Below are 15,386 nucleotides of genomic sequence, written 5' to 3'. Positions count from 1 at the left end.
AGTACTGTGTTATAACATGTTGTTACATAGTAGGTGCTTTGCATTTACCCCGTAATAGTTGAACAGTTTACGTTATTGCACATATTGATTAAGTTATTACACAATTTGCTGACAGTAATTACACACGTCATTATGATGAGGATGTGTTCGACGTGCCCATAGAGATGCATACAGTATCTACTGTAATTGTGTTGACATACCTATGTGACTTCTGTGTGACGAAGCGAGGGTCAGCTGTCCCCAGAGAGACACGAGACAAACGGCCAGCAGCAGCACCCTTCTGCACACGCTCCGTAGGTCTCTCTCCCGCATTCTGAAAAGACGGTGGGGAAAACTTGGTCAGTCACATATCAGTCATTAGGGCATTTTTGGGGTGTCATACAGGAGTGGCGTAGCGACAACACTCAATATACAGCACTACAGTACAACTCCACACATTTCACTGTTGTATTCGGCGCATGTGACAAATACAATTTGATTTGAATAAGAGTAGGTTCCATGTCAGCTCTGCCCTGCACAGAGACAGCAAGACAGAATCACCATGGAGAAAGCAACTGGCTTTGTGCGTTGGACCCCTTATGAGCACTAGTGATCAGCATCATCTGTCCCATCCTGCTGATACAGTACAATGTGGCTTCCTTCCCACAAACCAGAATAACAGATTCAGGATATTAATTTGATTACATTTACATTTACATTTTATGACCACTGTGAATTCCAGTTTACCGTTTGATCGACTGCAAGGATTCGTGTTTCGCATAGCTTTCTTCACAGAGACGAACACACCCATATTGATTCAGTGTAAACTGACTTAGGTAAATAACTTGTTAGTATTCACGTGTAAACATACAGTAGACAGGTGCTTTTCATTTCTTCAAAAATTGTGTTGTATTATCTTACCAAAACATAGCTACAGGAACGCTGCAGCAACCACAAACCCACCACAACCTCCAGTACTGTACTTCTCTATAGTCCAAGAAGATCTACAAATAGAATGTCTGACTGTCCCTTATTCCCCAGTTTCCCTCTTTATAAATGACGCTTGACTGTCCCTTTCCCCCCGTTTCCCTCTTTATAAACGACGTCTGACTGTCCCTTATTCCCCAGTTTCCCTCTTTATAAATGACGCTTGACTGTCCCTTTCTCCCCGTTTCCCTCTTTATAAATGACGTCTGACTGTCCCTTATTCCCCCGTTTCCCTCTTTATAAATGACGTCTGACTGTCCCTTATTCCCCCGTTTCCCTCTTTATAAATGACGTCTGACTGTCCCTTATTCCCCCGTGTCCCTCTTTATAAATGACGTCTGACTGTCCCTTATTCCCCCGTTTCCCTCTTTATAAATGACGTCTGACTGTCCCTTATTCCCCCGTTTCCCTCTTTATAAATGACGTCTGACTTATTCCTTATTCCCCCGTTTCCCTCTTTATAAATGACGTCTGACTGTCCCTTATTCCCCCGTGTCCCTCTTTATAAATGACGTCTGACTGTCCCTTATTCCCCCGTTTCCCTCTTTATAAATGACGTCTGACTGTCCCTTATTCCCCCGTGTCCCTCTTTATAAATGACGTCTGACTGTCCCTTATTCCCCCGTTTCCCTCTTTATAAATGACGTCTGACTGTCCCTTATTCCCCAGTTTCCCTCTTTATAAATGACGCTTGACTGTCCCTTTCCCCCCGTTTCCCTCTTTATAAATGACGTCTGACTGTCCCTTATTCCCCCGTTTCCCTCTTTATAAATGACGTCTGACTGTCCCTTATTCCCCCGTTTCCCTCTTTATAAATGACGTCTGACTGTCCCTTATTCCCCCGTGTCCCTCTTTATAAATGACGTCTGACTGTCCCTTATTCCCCCGTTTCCCTCTTTATAAATGACGTCTGACTGTCCCTTATTCCCCCGTTTCCCTCTTTATAAATGACGTCTGACTGTCCCTTATTCCCCCGTGTCCCTCTTTATAAATGACGTCTGACTGTCCCTTATTCCCCCGTTTCCCTCTTTATAAATGACGTCTGACTGTCCCTTATTCCCCCGTGTCCCTCTTTATAAATGACGTCTGACTGTCCCTTATTCCCCCGTTTCCCTCTTTATAAATGACGTCTGACTGTCCCTTATTCCCCCGTTTCCCTCTTTATAAATGACGTCTGACTGTCCCTTATCCCATTTCCCTCTTTATAAATGACGTCTGTCTTTCACTCATTCCCTTGTTTCCTCTCCCCCTCCTCCCCCTCCTCTCCCTAGAACCGGGAGGGAGGTTACTAGGTAATAGTGTTTGGGTGGTCTGTCTTGCCTAGCATTTCCCAGTTCACTAATCTTCATGTAGTGTTCAGGGTCTGTTGTCCAGTAATACAGTGTGGCTGTGTAAGAGGTCCTGGGAGAGGACTACAAACAATGCAATCAGAGGCTCATCTTATTGCCAACAGAGCATGCTCCTCTCACAGAAAAAAACTGTCACAAATCACAGGCATCCTTTCAACGCCTTGCCAGTGTATCCACTTGAATTAGTGAAAATATTGTTTTCAAGCAAAGAGCTTAACTCTTGCTTATTTGGCAGTGGCTGGTGAAGAGAGTAGAGAGGGAGACATCTACAGTTGTAGAGCTGGGTGGCATCTAATGGGAGGTTCTATCTACTGTAGCCTATGTAGAGGAGGCTTCTTTGATGGCTTCTGTCAAGTACAACCAGACCTGGATTCGGATAGTATTTTTTTTCCCTTTCTTTGAGCGTTTCATTCAGCCAGCCTTGAGTGCCAGATGGGTGGGTTTTTTAACCGTTTTGGAGCAATTCCATTTTGACACCTGGTTATATTGCGCCACCAGGTAAGCTGAACTAAGCACCGTAAGAATGTGAAATAAAACAAATACTATTTGAACCCAAGTCTGGGCACAACCTCCATCTACCTAACCAGACCAGACCAGACCACTGTGTTCAGGTGGCTGAAAGGACTTGGAAAACAGTGAAGATGGGACCAGGTGGCGTATCAGAACGGTTGGGAGAGGAATGGAAAACCAGCTGAACAGGTGAAAATATCGCTTGGTGACTACTGGTCCTAGACCTGTATGTGCTTTATTTAGCCAACTCTGACTATTGTTGTCACACCATGCATGTATGGCATGACAACGATTGTCAGACGAGTTGGCTCAACTCCTTGCATGTGGCATGCATGGTAACACATGCATGGCATGACAATTATAGAGGAGTTGGCTCAGGCACATACAGGTCTGGGACATGACACCACCAGGTTAGTTGAGGGAGGCTGAGGGATGGTCTTTCTGCATACATGCCATACATACTGTATACAAACTGTATAATACACGTCTCCTTCTCAAAACCCATTGGAGGAGAAGGTCAGAGGCGAGGGACCTCTGGCTTTCTCATCCAATGGGTTTTTGAGAAGGAAACGAGGAGAGAGGACGTGAGGAGTATGCAATTGAGATTTTTCCACAGTACATCTCCAAAGGTTAATGACAGAGATGAGTCTTTGGGACCAATCGGGCAGCTGGGTGGACAAAGCTGACGTGTCGTGGTTGGAGGGCAAAACAAACCGGTGTTGTTGTTGTTGAGGATTGTTTTTTCTGTGTGATGCAGCTGGCTGTGTGCCACTTGTCATGCCCCCGAGCCAAGCCAAGCCATGACTACTCTCTCGCAACAGAACCTAGATAAACATGCATCCTTCTAATGAATTAGATAGAGAACATCTGGGCATAATAAATAGCATACCAAACCGGCTTCATTGAATTGTATTTATAAGGGTCGATCATTAAATGTTTTCTGGTTATGAAATGAATCATATTGCACAGAAATCAGACGTTATTCACAAATGACTCTCCCCAATGTGTTGTGCCTACCAAAGGCAATACATTATGTATAGCAGCTCTCAATTCCTAAAAATTAAACCACAACATGGAACTTCAATACATTTTTCATACGATATATTGTAAATAAAAGCATACTGTACAGTGATTTGACCAAACCTACATACAGTATCAACATTGAATCTCCTTATCAAGTTTGTTTTGAAGGAAAGTTAAAAGGCAAACAAATTAAATACAAAGTGAAATGCTACTTTAACCGAGGTAAGAAGAATTCTCCCAACAAACACTCCAACATACTGGACCGAGTGAGTCAGCAATGCAGGCTTGGGTTGCACTCTGCACCTGATTTTCTAGAAGAGTGGTATGGTTTCAGATGAGTGGCTCAGCTGGCTTATTTTCTCTAATTAGTCCCTTTGGAATTCTTCCCTACATGTGGGAAGATGCCTGACATATTTATTTTTGTTCCTGCTTCTAAACTCTCTCTCATTCCTCCATGAAGGGATGTACTGTAGCCAAACTGTAGAGATGTCCAGGATGGAACAGGATGTACTGTAGCCAAACTGTAGAGATGTTCGGGATGGAACAGGATATACTGTAGCAAAACTGTGGAGATGTTCAGGATGGAACAGGATATACTGTAGCCAAACTGTAGAGATGTTCAGGATGGAACAGGATGTACTGTAACCACGCTGTAGAGATGTTCAGGATGGAACAGGATGTTATGTAACCACACTGTAGAGATGTTCAGGATGGAACAGGATATACTGTAGCAAAACTGTAGAGATGTTCAGGATGGAACAGGATGTCCTGCAGCCAAACTGTAGAGATGTTCAGGATGGAACAGGATGTCCTGCAGCCAAACTGTAGATGTGACTCAGGATGGAACAGGATTGAGCTGGTGAGAATGTGGGTTGACTCTATGGTGGCATCACTAGCAGCCCTGAACCAGGCAGCCATCCTTCTAACTTCCTTCCTGTGTGTAGTGGTGGGTGTGTGATGGTATGATGGTGGGTGAGGTGTGTCTGTGCTCCGCTGAGCTCCTACCCGCTGGGCTCTCTGCCTGGACACGCTAAACTAGGCTGTAGTACAGTTTGGGTCTGGACCAGCTTTGGATTTAGACCCAGACATCTGCTACAGTATAGTACACAGAGGGATGAGATGTAAAGAGGAAATGACTGGAATGGTTTCATGGCAGGAAGCCAGATAGCAAAACAGGAGGGCATGCTAATCCAGGCCTCAGGTGGTTTACAGGTTCATGGTTCATGACCCAAAGACCAGTATATAATCAGTAGATTGCCAGTATATCAACCTGTAGATAATCAGTACATGACCAGTATGTCACCAGTAGATTACCAGTATATCACTAGTAGATTACCAGTATATCACCAGTAGATTACCAGTATATCATCAGTAGATTACCAGTATATCACCAGTAGAGAATCAGTAGATTACCAGTATTTCACCAGTAGATAACCAGTAGATTACCAGTATATCACCAGCATGTTACCAGCTGAAAACCAGTATATCACCAGGTTATCACCAGTATATTACCAGTATATCACCAGCCTATCCCCAGTATATCAGCAGTGTATTACCAGTAGATAATCAGTATATCACCAGGTTATCACCAGTATATTACCAGTATATCACCAGCATATCCCCAGTATATCAGTAGTATATTACCAGTAGATAACCAGTATATCCCCAGTATATCACCAGTATATCACCAATATTTCACCAGTATATCATCAGTAGTTAACAAGTATATCACCAGTATATCACCAGTAGATAATCAGTAGATTACCAGTATATCATCAGTAGATAACCAGTATATGCCCAGGTTATCACCAGTATATCACCAGTATATAATCAGTATTTCATCCTGTTCTGTCCAGTATATCACCAGTATATCACCTGTATATCACCAGTAGATAATCAGTAAATCATCAGTATATCACCAGTATATCACCTGTATATCACCAGTAAATCACAAGCATATCACCAGTAGATCACCAGTATATCACCAGTTGAAAACCAGTATATCACCAGTATATCACCAGTTGAAAACCAGTATATCACCAGTAGAGAATCAGTAGATTACCAGTATATCCCCAGGTTAGCAGCAGTAGATTACCAGTATATCACCTGTATATCACCAGTATATCACCAGTATATCATCAGTATATAACCAGTTGAAAACCAGTATATCACCAGTATATTTCCAGTATATCACTAGTAGATAATCAGTAGATGACCAGTATATCACCATTATATCTCCAGTAGATAATTAGTAGATAATCAGTATATCACCAGGTTATCACCAGTATATCATCAGTAGATTACCAGTATATCATCAGTATATCACCAGTATATCACCAGTAGATCATCCTTAGTTAACCAGTATATTACCAGTATATTACTAGTATGTCACCAGTAGATTACCAGTAGATCACCAGTATATCACCAGTTGAAAACCAGTATATCACCAGTAGATCATCAGTAGTTAAACAGTATATCATTAGTATATCATTAGTATATCACCAGTATATCACTAGTATATCACCTGTATATAACCAGTATATCACCAGTATATCACTGGTATATCACCAGTATATCACAAGAAGATAATCAGTATATCACCAGTAAATCACCAGTAAATCACCAGTTTATCACCAGTAGATCACCGGTAGATAATCAGTAGATGTCCTTGTAGCACCCTACTGAACCCTATGGATAACCCAGACTCAAAATGTAGCACACAGGTGAGTACATCATTAGCATGTAATGTACTTGCCAATGGTGGAGATGGTCATTCTCAATACCACTAGGCATGAAGGTGTGCCAGCCCTCGCCTTTGCTCCACACTGAGTAACTGACACATTTACAGATTCTTCGAGAATACTTAAGCATGGTCTGTGGCATGCAATCAAGGAAACAAAACCCAAACATTCTGGAACTTAAATGCAATTAACATTGGAGCATATGGCTAGATTGGCAGTGGAATGCAGAGTTGAGTGGATTTCTATTTATGGCATCACCCTACTTTGGTAAGAGCCAAAGACTTAAGAACCAAAAGCATAACCCACAGAGATGGGAATTTCAATGCTTTTAAGAAAATATGTAGATCTATTTCAGATTGATTTGAAGTGATGCATAGTCAATGATGCATCCACCCTTGATCCGTCTTGTCTAAAAGTTAAGGTTACAACCAGTAAAGAACATCATGGGAAGACTTCAGTTGGGTCTTTAACCATGACCCAGGGGTAGCTTGTTGACACCCAATTGTATACATCCCAAGAAATCATTTTGAAAACAGAAACACTATGGGCGATGTTCTAAACTCAGACTTTCACATACAACTCGTGAATTTATGTCAATGGGAGACTTTGTGAGAGTTCAACTTCCAGTTTAAGTGCACGGATCTCAAGTCAAAACACTGCCTTATAATGTATAACAGATTGGTTTAAATCTTGGATCAATTCTGCACACACAAAAAGTATTTGTCTACCAGTTGGAATGGGTGAAGATTAACTCAGCTCTGTTGCCCTCGGTCTTGGAAGTATGGATTTAGAAAACATATTTGGGGTGAGGCTTATGAGTCCAAGGCACCCACCCAGTGCTAGTCTGTGGTGCGTAGAAAACTCCTGCCATGCTCCCACGGTTCTGTTTCTGAACCAATCAATTAGAACTAGCGCCATTGTGCTTCCAGGGAAATAGCAACAGCATTCTTAGAGCTATTAGTTTGCACTATTTAACAATGGCTCCAAGATATCTGCTCCCCTTTACAGAGACAGACACTCTCTCCCCTGGTTCTCTCTCTCTCTCTCCCCTCTTTCCCCCTTCTATATCCCCCTCTTTCTCCCCATCTCTCTCCCGTCTCTCTCTCCCTTCTCTATCCCGGCCCTCTCTCTCCCCCCTCTCTCTCTCTACCCCCTCTCTCCTCGCTAAACCCCACTGATTTGCATACTTCTTTCTGGTTCAATAACCCACCACAAACACACTGAGAGCGACTGGCAACCTTTAGCTCGTCTTAAGCTGACAACCAAATTGGGGTTAGAAGTTGAATGAAGCCCCAACAGAATTCAGCAAACCAGAGTAGATAAATGCGGCTGAATCTCAGAGTTCACTCCCCACTGGGTTCTCAGAGTTGGCAACATTAGTTCCAGTACAGGAAGAGGCTGACAAAGCCCTGTTGGCCCTGTTAACGGAGCTAAATTTGGGAAGGCTGACCTGGCTGAAAAGATCCCCTCCAGTTTCTAATATGGCAGAGGTCATCTCAATAATGTTGGAGCTCCCCTGCCTGCCACGGTTAGTCCATAATGCCTGGCTGCACTCTCGGAGTTCTCTGGGTTTATATGGTCCCGCACACACACTCCTGACTCATCCACTCTCCTCCCAGCGTGTTTTGGGCAGTGCAGTCAGGGTGGATAACCTAGGGAAGAGGTGAGGGCTCAGATAACTATTGTGTTGCTACAGAATACACCCAAGACCACAAGGCTGGCAACAGAGCAGCAAGAGGAACTGCCCCTCCCTACCTTCAGGCTATGCTCAAACCCTACACTCTAACCTAAGTACTCTGTTCTGACACCTCTGGTCTCTTGGCCCTCCCACCCTTATGAGAGCACAGCTCCCACTCTGCCCAGTCCAAGTTCTCCTCTGTCCTGGCACCCCAATGGTGGAACCAGCTTCCCCCTGAAGCTAGGACAGCAGAGTCCCTGACCATCTTCCAAAAATATCTGGAACCCCACCTCTTCAAAGAGTATTGTAAATAATCCCACAGCACCCCTCCCTTGGGACTGATAAAATGCCTGGCTACAGTTAGGCCTACCCAGTGGTTCTGACCGACAGCATGCCTGTCTACAATTGGACTACCCAGTGATTCTGACAAACAGCATATCTGGCTACAGCTGGACTACCCAGTGGTTCTGACAAACAGCATATCTGGCTACAGTGGGACTACCTAGTGATTCTGACTGACAGTATGCCAGGCTACAGCTGGACTACCCAGTGGGCAAAATTAGTTGCATTGATGTCAGGATGACATCTTATATAACGTCATTGTCAGGTATTTGCTGTAAAAAGACGCTTTCTACACTGACAAAACATGACTTCTTTCCCAGACACCTTGATATCATCATGCATGTTTTTTTTCCTATTCTGGTTTACCTGATTGTATAATGTATTTTCAAACGTCTTTTAAAAGGTATTTTCAAATATTTGGAAGAAAGAATCCACTCCTTAGAACCGCATGCTAACTACCCTACTCTCAGTTACGTTGCCATTATTTCCACGACTGGATTAAAGATTTTGCGGATATATGGCAGAGTTATTAGCATTTTAGTGGAATTAACTCCCAATAAGCTTTGCTCGTTGGTTCTATGCGGGGGGCTTTTCGTCAAAGCAGTTGTCACTTCTGATATAGACTCACACATCAAATGACATTTTTGGACTGTGTGTTCCATTCCCCTAAATGAATATTCAAAACCGTGAAGAGAACACATAAATTGAATGCATGAGCTGTAATAAGATCAAAGTCATGCTAAGTGGATCTTCAAGCTTTATTTCCACATTTCATCCAACAATGTGTCTGCTGAAGCAGAAAATTATACTGCTGCTTTAAAGCAATATAAGTCACTCTAGAATAAACACAATAAACTGTGATGCTCATACTCATATGATTAAACTCCAATACGACTGAATGCCCAGATCTGAATTATCAGGAAACTGATCTCATAGAAAGTGACTGACTATGGGGCTAACCAGCCATGCCAAGCACCAGCCTCTTACACCGTGGACCTGTCTCTTACATCTCTCCTTCAATGATCCTCAATGATTTACTGGCATAATATTCTAACTCTAGAGTCACATGATGTGGAACGTGATGAAGTCCACTGGTTGCTGTGCCCGACCAGGCTGGCAATTACAAAGTAATGGGAGGACTTTCTGCTGACCCCAATACCACCTCCAAATGAAATGTTGCATGAGGTAACCTTTCATCCCTCTTAGAGGAATGACAGAATCTTGATGCTACTTCTCCTTTAGCAAGCACTTTTTTTTCCCACAGTGAAGCCCTACATTGAGTCTTAAATAGGTTAAACTTGAAAGCATTCAAGATTTAGCAAAAACTTTTCAAACTGACATTGCATCTTCAGAGTAAAACTATATTCATGTGATAAAGAGTATCTTAAATAATCCCACAGCACCCCCTCTCGCACCGTGAACCCCCCCAGCCACCCACCCAGAAATGTATAAATAAAGCCTTTTATGAACTAACACTTGCACTTTACTTTAGCGGTTTTCATAAGAATCTCAAAGTGTTTCAAAAGAAAAAACAAACAACCAATACGTCATCATGAGTAACCTAGCTATAGTTAGCTAGGTTAACCAATAAAGGCCAAGTATTTGAGTGTATGCTTCATCTAAAGTTGGAGAGGACAGTTCATGGCTTGATCAGAGGAAGGTGGTCAGGGATATGGTTGTTGAAGAGTCTGGTGACGATCATGTAGAGGGCTACTCTGGGAACCAGCGTGAGTCATGTAGCTACTGAACTTCTCTTTCACTCTGTGTAGCAGCCAATTGGGTGATGTCTCAGCAGCTCTGGCCGCCTGAAAGCTCACCACCACAAAGTTCAGAGTAGTAGCCAGTCGTCCTCACCATGAGTCCTCTGCCTCAGCACTGCGTTCCTCTACTGCATCTCCCATTACTTTCAAGCTTCAGGTGACTCCTCAATTGATGTTTTCAAAAGATCAGGAACCTGCATCCAGGTGAAGCAAAAAAGCTGGTACATCGTCCAGATGCATCATTCAAACAAAAACAATGAGCCAGCTATCTAACTAGTTAGCCAAGCCATAGGCCTACAACACTGCTTCCCAACTCCTGGCCTCCAGTACCCCCAACTCATTGAGGGCTTGATGATTAGTTGACAAGTTGAATCAGGTGTGTTTGTCCGAGGCTACAATAAACTGTACTGTTGGGGGTACTCGAGGACCGGAGTTGGGAACCACTGCCCTACAGTATGATGACATTAGCCTTATGGGCACTTGCAATGCAGCCCTTGACATTGTGCATCTGAAGCAGAAAATAGCTTAACTCACACATTGTTTACATATTGCTCAGCTATATGTTCTCAATTTAAAAACCATTCCAGTAGACAATGTATATGAGGCTAATCATTATATTGGATTTTGTACATGCCTTGTGCTGACATGAAATTGTTTAGTGTAAATCCAACCCTTGTAATCTAGGTGGTGAAATGTCTGGAGGCAGGAGAGGATGGGATCCTTACCTTCAAACACATGACTACTACCACCAAGTTTAATGCCAGATACTTTTCTCCCAGAAGGTCTGAGAGGCACTTGGAGGTGCCACTGTGATAATGAAGATGGTTTGCGTAAGACTACTACTACAATTACATTGTCTATGATAAATGTGTTTAAATTGTAAAATAAATCAAACCGTTTGAGCTATAAGAAATACATTTTATTCAACGGGGCAAGGCAAAGCAGAGATGATCAAATACATTTAATTTCACCCATACAACAATATAACCTATTATTAAAGTACAGTACTGTATGTTTACAATATCATAAACAATCTTTTACACATTCCAAATTACATTTTATATATTCATATGGTTTAAGGGGCACTTTTGTTGTGACGACAAGGTGAAGGTGCTCTCTACTCAAATGGCACAACAGAATCATTCAGATAGTCCAAAGCACAGCAAATGACACCCATCTCATATAATTCATATCTGGAAAAGGCCGAAGTAAAAGTAGAAACGGATGCTGCTGCAGCATTGCTCATCTTCACAGTGGGAATCCAGTCGACATGGGTGTCTTGATAGAGGTCAGCTGGTGAACCTACAGTTGTACATAAACAAATGAAAAGCACTCCTGATGTTCGAACATCACTTCCGCAGGTCACCTATACGATCAGGTGTCACGTCCTGACCATAGAGAGCTCTTATTTTCTATGGTAGAGTAGGTCAGGGTGTGACTGGGGTTGATCTAGTTTATTTATTTCTATGTGGGATTCTAGGTTTGATTTTCTATGTTGGTGATTTGTATGATTCCCAATTAGAGGCAGCTGGTAATCGTTGTCTCTAATTGGGGATCATATTTAAGTAGCTGTTTTTCCTCACCTGTTTATAGGATATTGTGTTTTGAGTTAGTGCACGTAGCATTCGCTGTTAGTCACAGTTCGTTGTTAGTTTATTTGTTTTTGTGTTTGCTTAGTTTCACTTTCTAATAAATCATGTGGAACTCAACATTCGCTGCGCCTTGGTCCGTTTCTACAAACGAACGTGACATCAGGGAACCTAAGTCTTTTAGTGTCATATAAAGATTAAATCTATTGTTGGGCTGGAACAACCAATAGTCGACACAGCAGGTTGTCCTATCCCATTGAGGCCTTTGCCCTATTCTGTAATGTTCATACATTTTCCCTCTTATGAATAAAGTTCTCAAGGAATTACCATTGTGTTATTATATGAATATATGATAACCACTGGAGTTGTCCTCCAGGCTATATGGACATCATATTATGCAATTTATGTCTCCCTTTTTGCCTCTCATTGCAAGAGACGTCACTGCTGTACCTGGTTCGAATCCAGGCTGCATCACATCCGGCCACGATTGGGAGTCCCATAGGGCGGCGCACAATTGGCCCAGCGTCGTCCGGGTTTGGCCGGGGTAGGCCGTCATTGTAAATAACAATTTGTTCTTAACTGAATTGCCTAGTTAAATAAAGGTTAAATATATATATATATTTTTAAATGATGGTCATGGCTATAAGGGGCTCAGCTTTTGTCAAATTAATGTAATATTTGACATTTCGTAGCAGGTTAGGAGAATTAGGTTAAGGTTAGGAAAAAGTTTAAGGTTAGCTAAAATAAAAATAAAAAATACTTTTGACGTTAATTTGACAAAAGCTGGATCCCTTTTAGCCAGAACCACTTTTCGGCCTAGATTACATGTTGAATTCAAGACAAGGTCGTTTTTATTTATCTGCTGTCAGAGCAGGCCTAGGCTACTATCGTATTAAAAAAAAAAATTCTGCTAATGTTTCCAGTCATACTGTAATGTCTAGTCAGTACTGACATGTCCTGTGTGGCTCAGTTGGAAGAGCATGATGCTTGCAACACCAGGGATGGCTCTAAGGCATGGTTCTAAAGCATGGCTCTAAGGCATGGTTCTAAGGCATGGCTCTAAAGCATGGCTCTAAAGCATGGCTCTAAGGCATGGTTCTAAAGCATGGCTCTAAGGCATGGTTCTAAGGCATGGCTCTAAAGCATTGCTCTAAGGCATGGCTCTAAGGCATGGTTCTAAAGCATGGCTCTAAGGCATGGTTCTAAGGCATGGCTCTAAGGCATGGTTCTAAGGCATGGCTCTAAAGCATGGCTCTAAAGCATGGCTCTAAAGCATGGTTCTAAGGCATGGTTCTAAGGCATGGCTCTTTGTGAGTCACCATAGACCTACAGGTCATAGACACTAATGACGCTTGTGACACACGATAGGCTTCTGTTCTGATTAAACAAATTATACTTTCTAATAATAACCTTTAAATACTGCTCAGCACCCCTTCAGTGTTGCTGTGAGTGCAAACCCGGGTGGATTCATAAATACAAGGGCTGCTCACATTGTGGGCAGTGCCCAAATAATCAGAAAGGACCTCATCAGTGACCCTATGGCAGCAGCTGAGTGCCTCCTTCGACCACCTGATTGGGACAGAGGCCAGGACTCCCAGACCCTAACAAAACAATATGCTCTAGCACCTAAATGTCTACTAATACTTTCCAGTGACTGAGGTTAATTCCTGCTGAATAATTTACAATGGAGGCAGGCAGGTTCTCGTTCCATTTGCTTCCCCAGAAGTAACTTTGCATGCACTCATGTATTATTGACCGGTGACCACGGCCACAGTGCGTGGGAAAAGGGAAAGAGCAATGGCAAAAAAAATGGGCTGCCCAATTGCACAAACATGCATGAGAGTACAGACAGACTGAGGATGAGCAGGCTAATCTGGGCATCTGAAAACAAAGTCTGTGTTAGCCCTAGCCAGTCACGCACAAAGCACTGGTTGATGACAGAGACAAAAAAAACAACAAGGGTGAGGAGGCTGCAAAAGCGAAACAAAAAAACAAGGCCACATTTGGTTGTGCTTCCGTTGTGCTGATGTGATCCAACTGCCGGTCAGGACGACAACTCTTTGGGACTGGGGACTCCTTTTGTGATAATAAATTCATCAGGGACCTCTTCATAATCAAAACACAACTCGAGTAAGATAAAAAAAAATAGCATACTAGGAGTTTATCTATGACTTCGACATTGCATGGCCCGACGAACCAAGTCTCGGGCCCTGGAAGGAACATTTTAAAGAACTGCTTCCTTGGCATCAGAGAAAACATTTAGCAAATTTCCAAAAATTCTATCATGGGGGACAAATATTTTTTGTTGTTGCAGCTTTAAAGCTAATGTCCTGTAATTCTACACACATTGACATAAGGCAGAGAGAAAACTTTGCGGTTTTAAAGCTTAAATAACAGTTGATTTATGTACAAAAAAAGTGGTTCTGGGGAATTTTGTGGAATAGAAGAATTATCAAGTTGAAAAATGCATTGGTGGAGTACCGTGGATACCAATATCAATGTAAGCCTCGTAGGCCCACGTTGCCCAGGGTTAAAAACAGAGTACTGTGGATACCAATATCCCTGTGAGCCTCCCAGACCCATGATGCAGAGGACATATTTGAAGATGAATAATATTACATTGTATTGTATTGTATTACACCTCCGTTGTTAGCAATATTCATCAAAAAAATAAATGTAAAAAATATTAGATATATAAATCAAATCAAATGTTATTTGTCACACGCGTCAAATACTACAGGTGTAGACCTTTCCCTGAAATGCTTACTTACACGCACTTAACCAACAATGCAGATAAGAAAGAGTTAAGAAAATATTTACTCAATAAACAAAATAAAAAAAATATTAAAAAAAAAATATATATATATATATATATACAGTTGAAGTCGGAAGTTTACATACACCTCAGCCAAATACATTTAAACTCAGTTTTTCACAATTCCTGACATGTAATCTTAGTTAAAACTCCGTCTTAGGTCAGTTAGGATCACCACTTTTTTTTAAAGAATGTGAAATGTCAGAATAATAGTAAGGAGAATGATTTATTTCAACTTTTATTTCTTTCATCACATTCCAAGTGGGTCAGAAGTTTACATGCACTCAATTAGTATTTGGTAGCATTGCCTTTAAATTGCTTAACTTGGGTCAAACGTTTCAGGTAGCCTTCCACAAGCTTCCCACAATAAGTTGGGTGAATTTTGGCCCATTCCTCCTGGTGTAACTGAGTCAGGTTTGTAGGCCTCCTTGCTTGCACACGCTTTTTCAGTTCTGCCCACACATTTTCTGTAGGATTGAGGTCAGGGATTTGTGATGGCCACTCCAATACCTTGACTTTGTTGTCCTTAAGCCATTTTGCCACAACTTTGGAAGTATGCTTGGGGTCATTGTCCATTTGGATGACCCATTTGCGACCAAGCTTTAACTTCCTG

The 15,386-nt window shown here is 42.1% G+C and overlaps 1 protein-coding gene across 2 annotated transcripts in view; it reads right to left on the bottom strand.

Moving 5' to 3' along the window:
- LOC106566044 (chemokine-like protein TAFA-2) overlaps positions 1 to 15,386 on the bottom strand; it is a 140,790-nt gene that overhangs the window by 53,638 nt on the left and 71,766 nt on the right. For both annotated transcript variants that reach the window (XR_001319791.2, XM_014133851.2), the window contains exon 2: positions 201 to 313. Coding sequence is in view for 1 of the 2 variants with exons in the window: in XM_014133851.2 (XP_013989326.1) it covers positions 201 to 312 (112 nt within the window). In the remaining variant the exon portion in view is untranslated. The remainder of the gene's footprint in view (positions 1 to 200; positions 314 to 15,386) is intronic.

The sequence above is a fragment of the Salmo salar genome, chromosome ssa12, assembly GCF_905237065.1.
Source record: "Salmo salar chromosome ssa12, Ssal_v3.1, whole genome shotgun sequence".
Classification (NCBI taxonomy): domain Eukaryota; kingdom Metazoa; phylum Chordata; class Actinopteri; order Salmoniformes; family Salmonidae; genus Salmo; species Salmo salar.
Note: the sequence above shows the minus strand (reverse complement) of the source record. Positions and strands in the feature narration are given on the sequence as shown.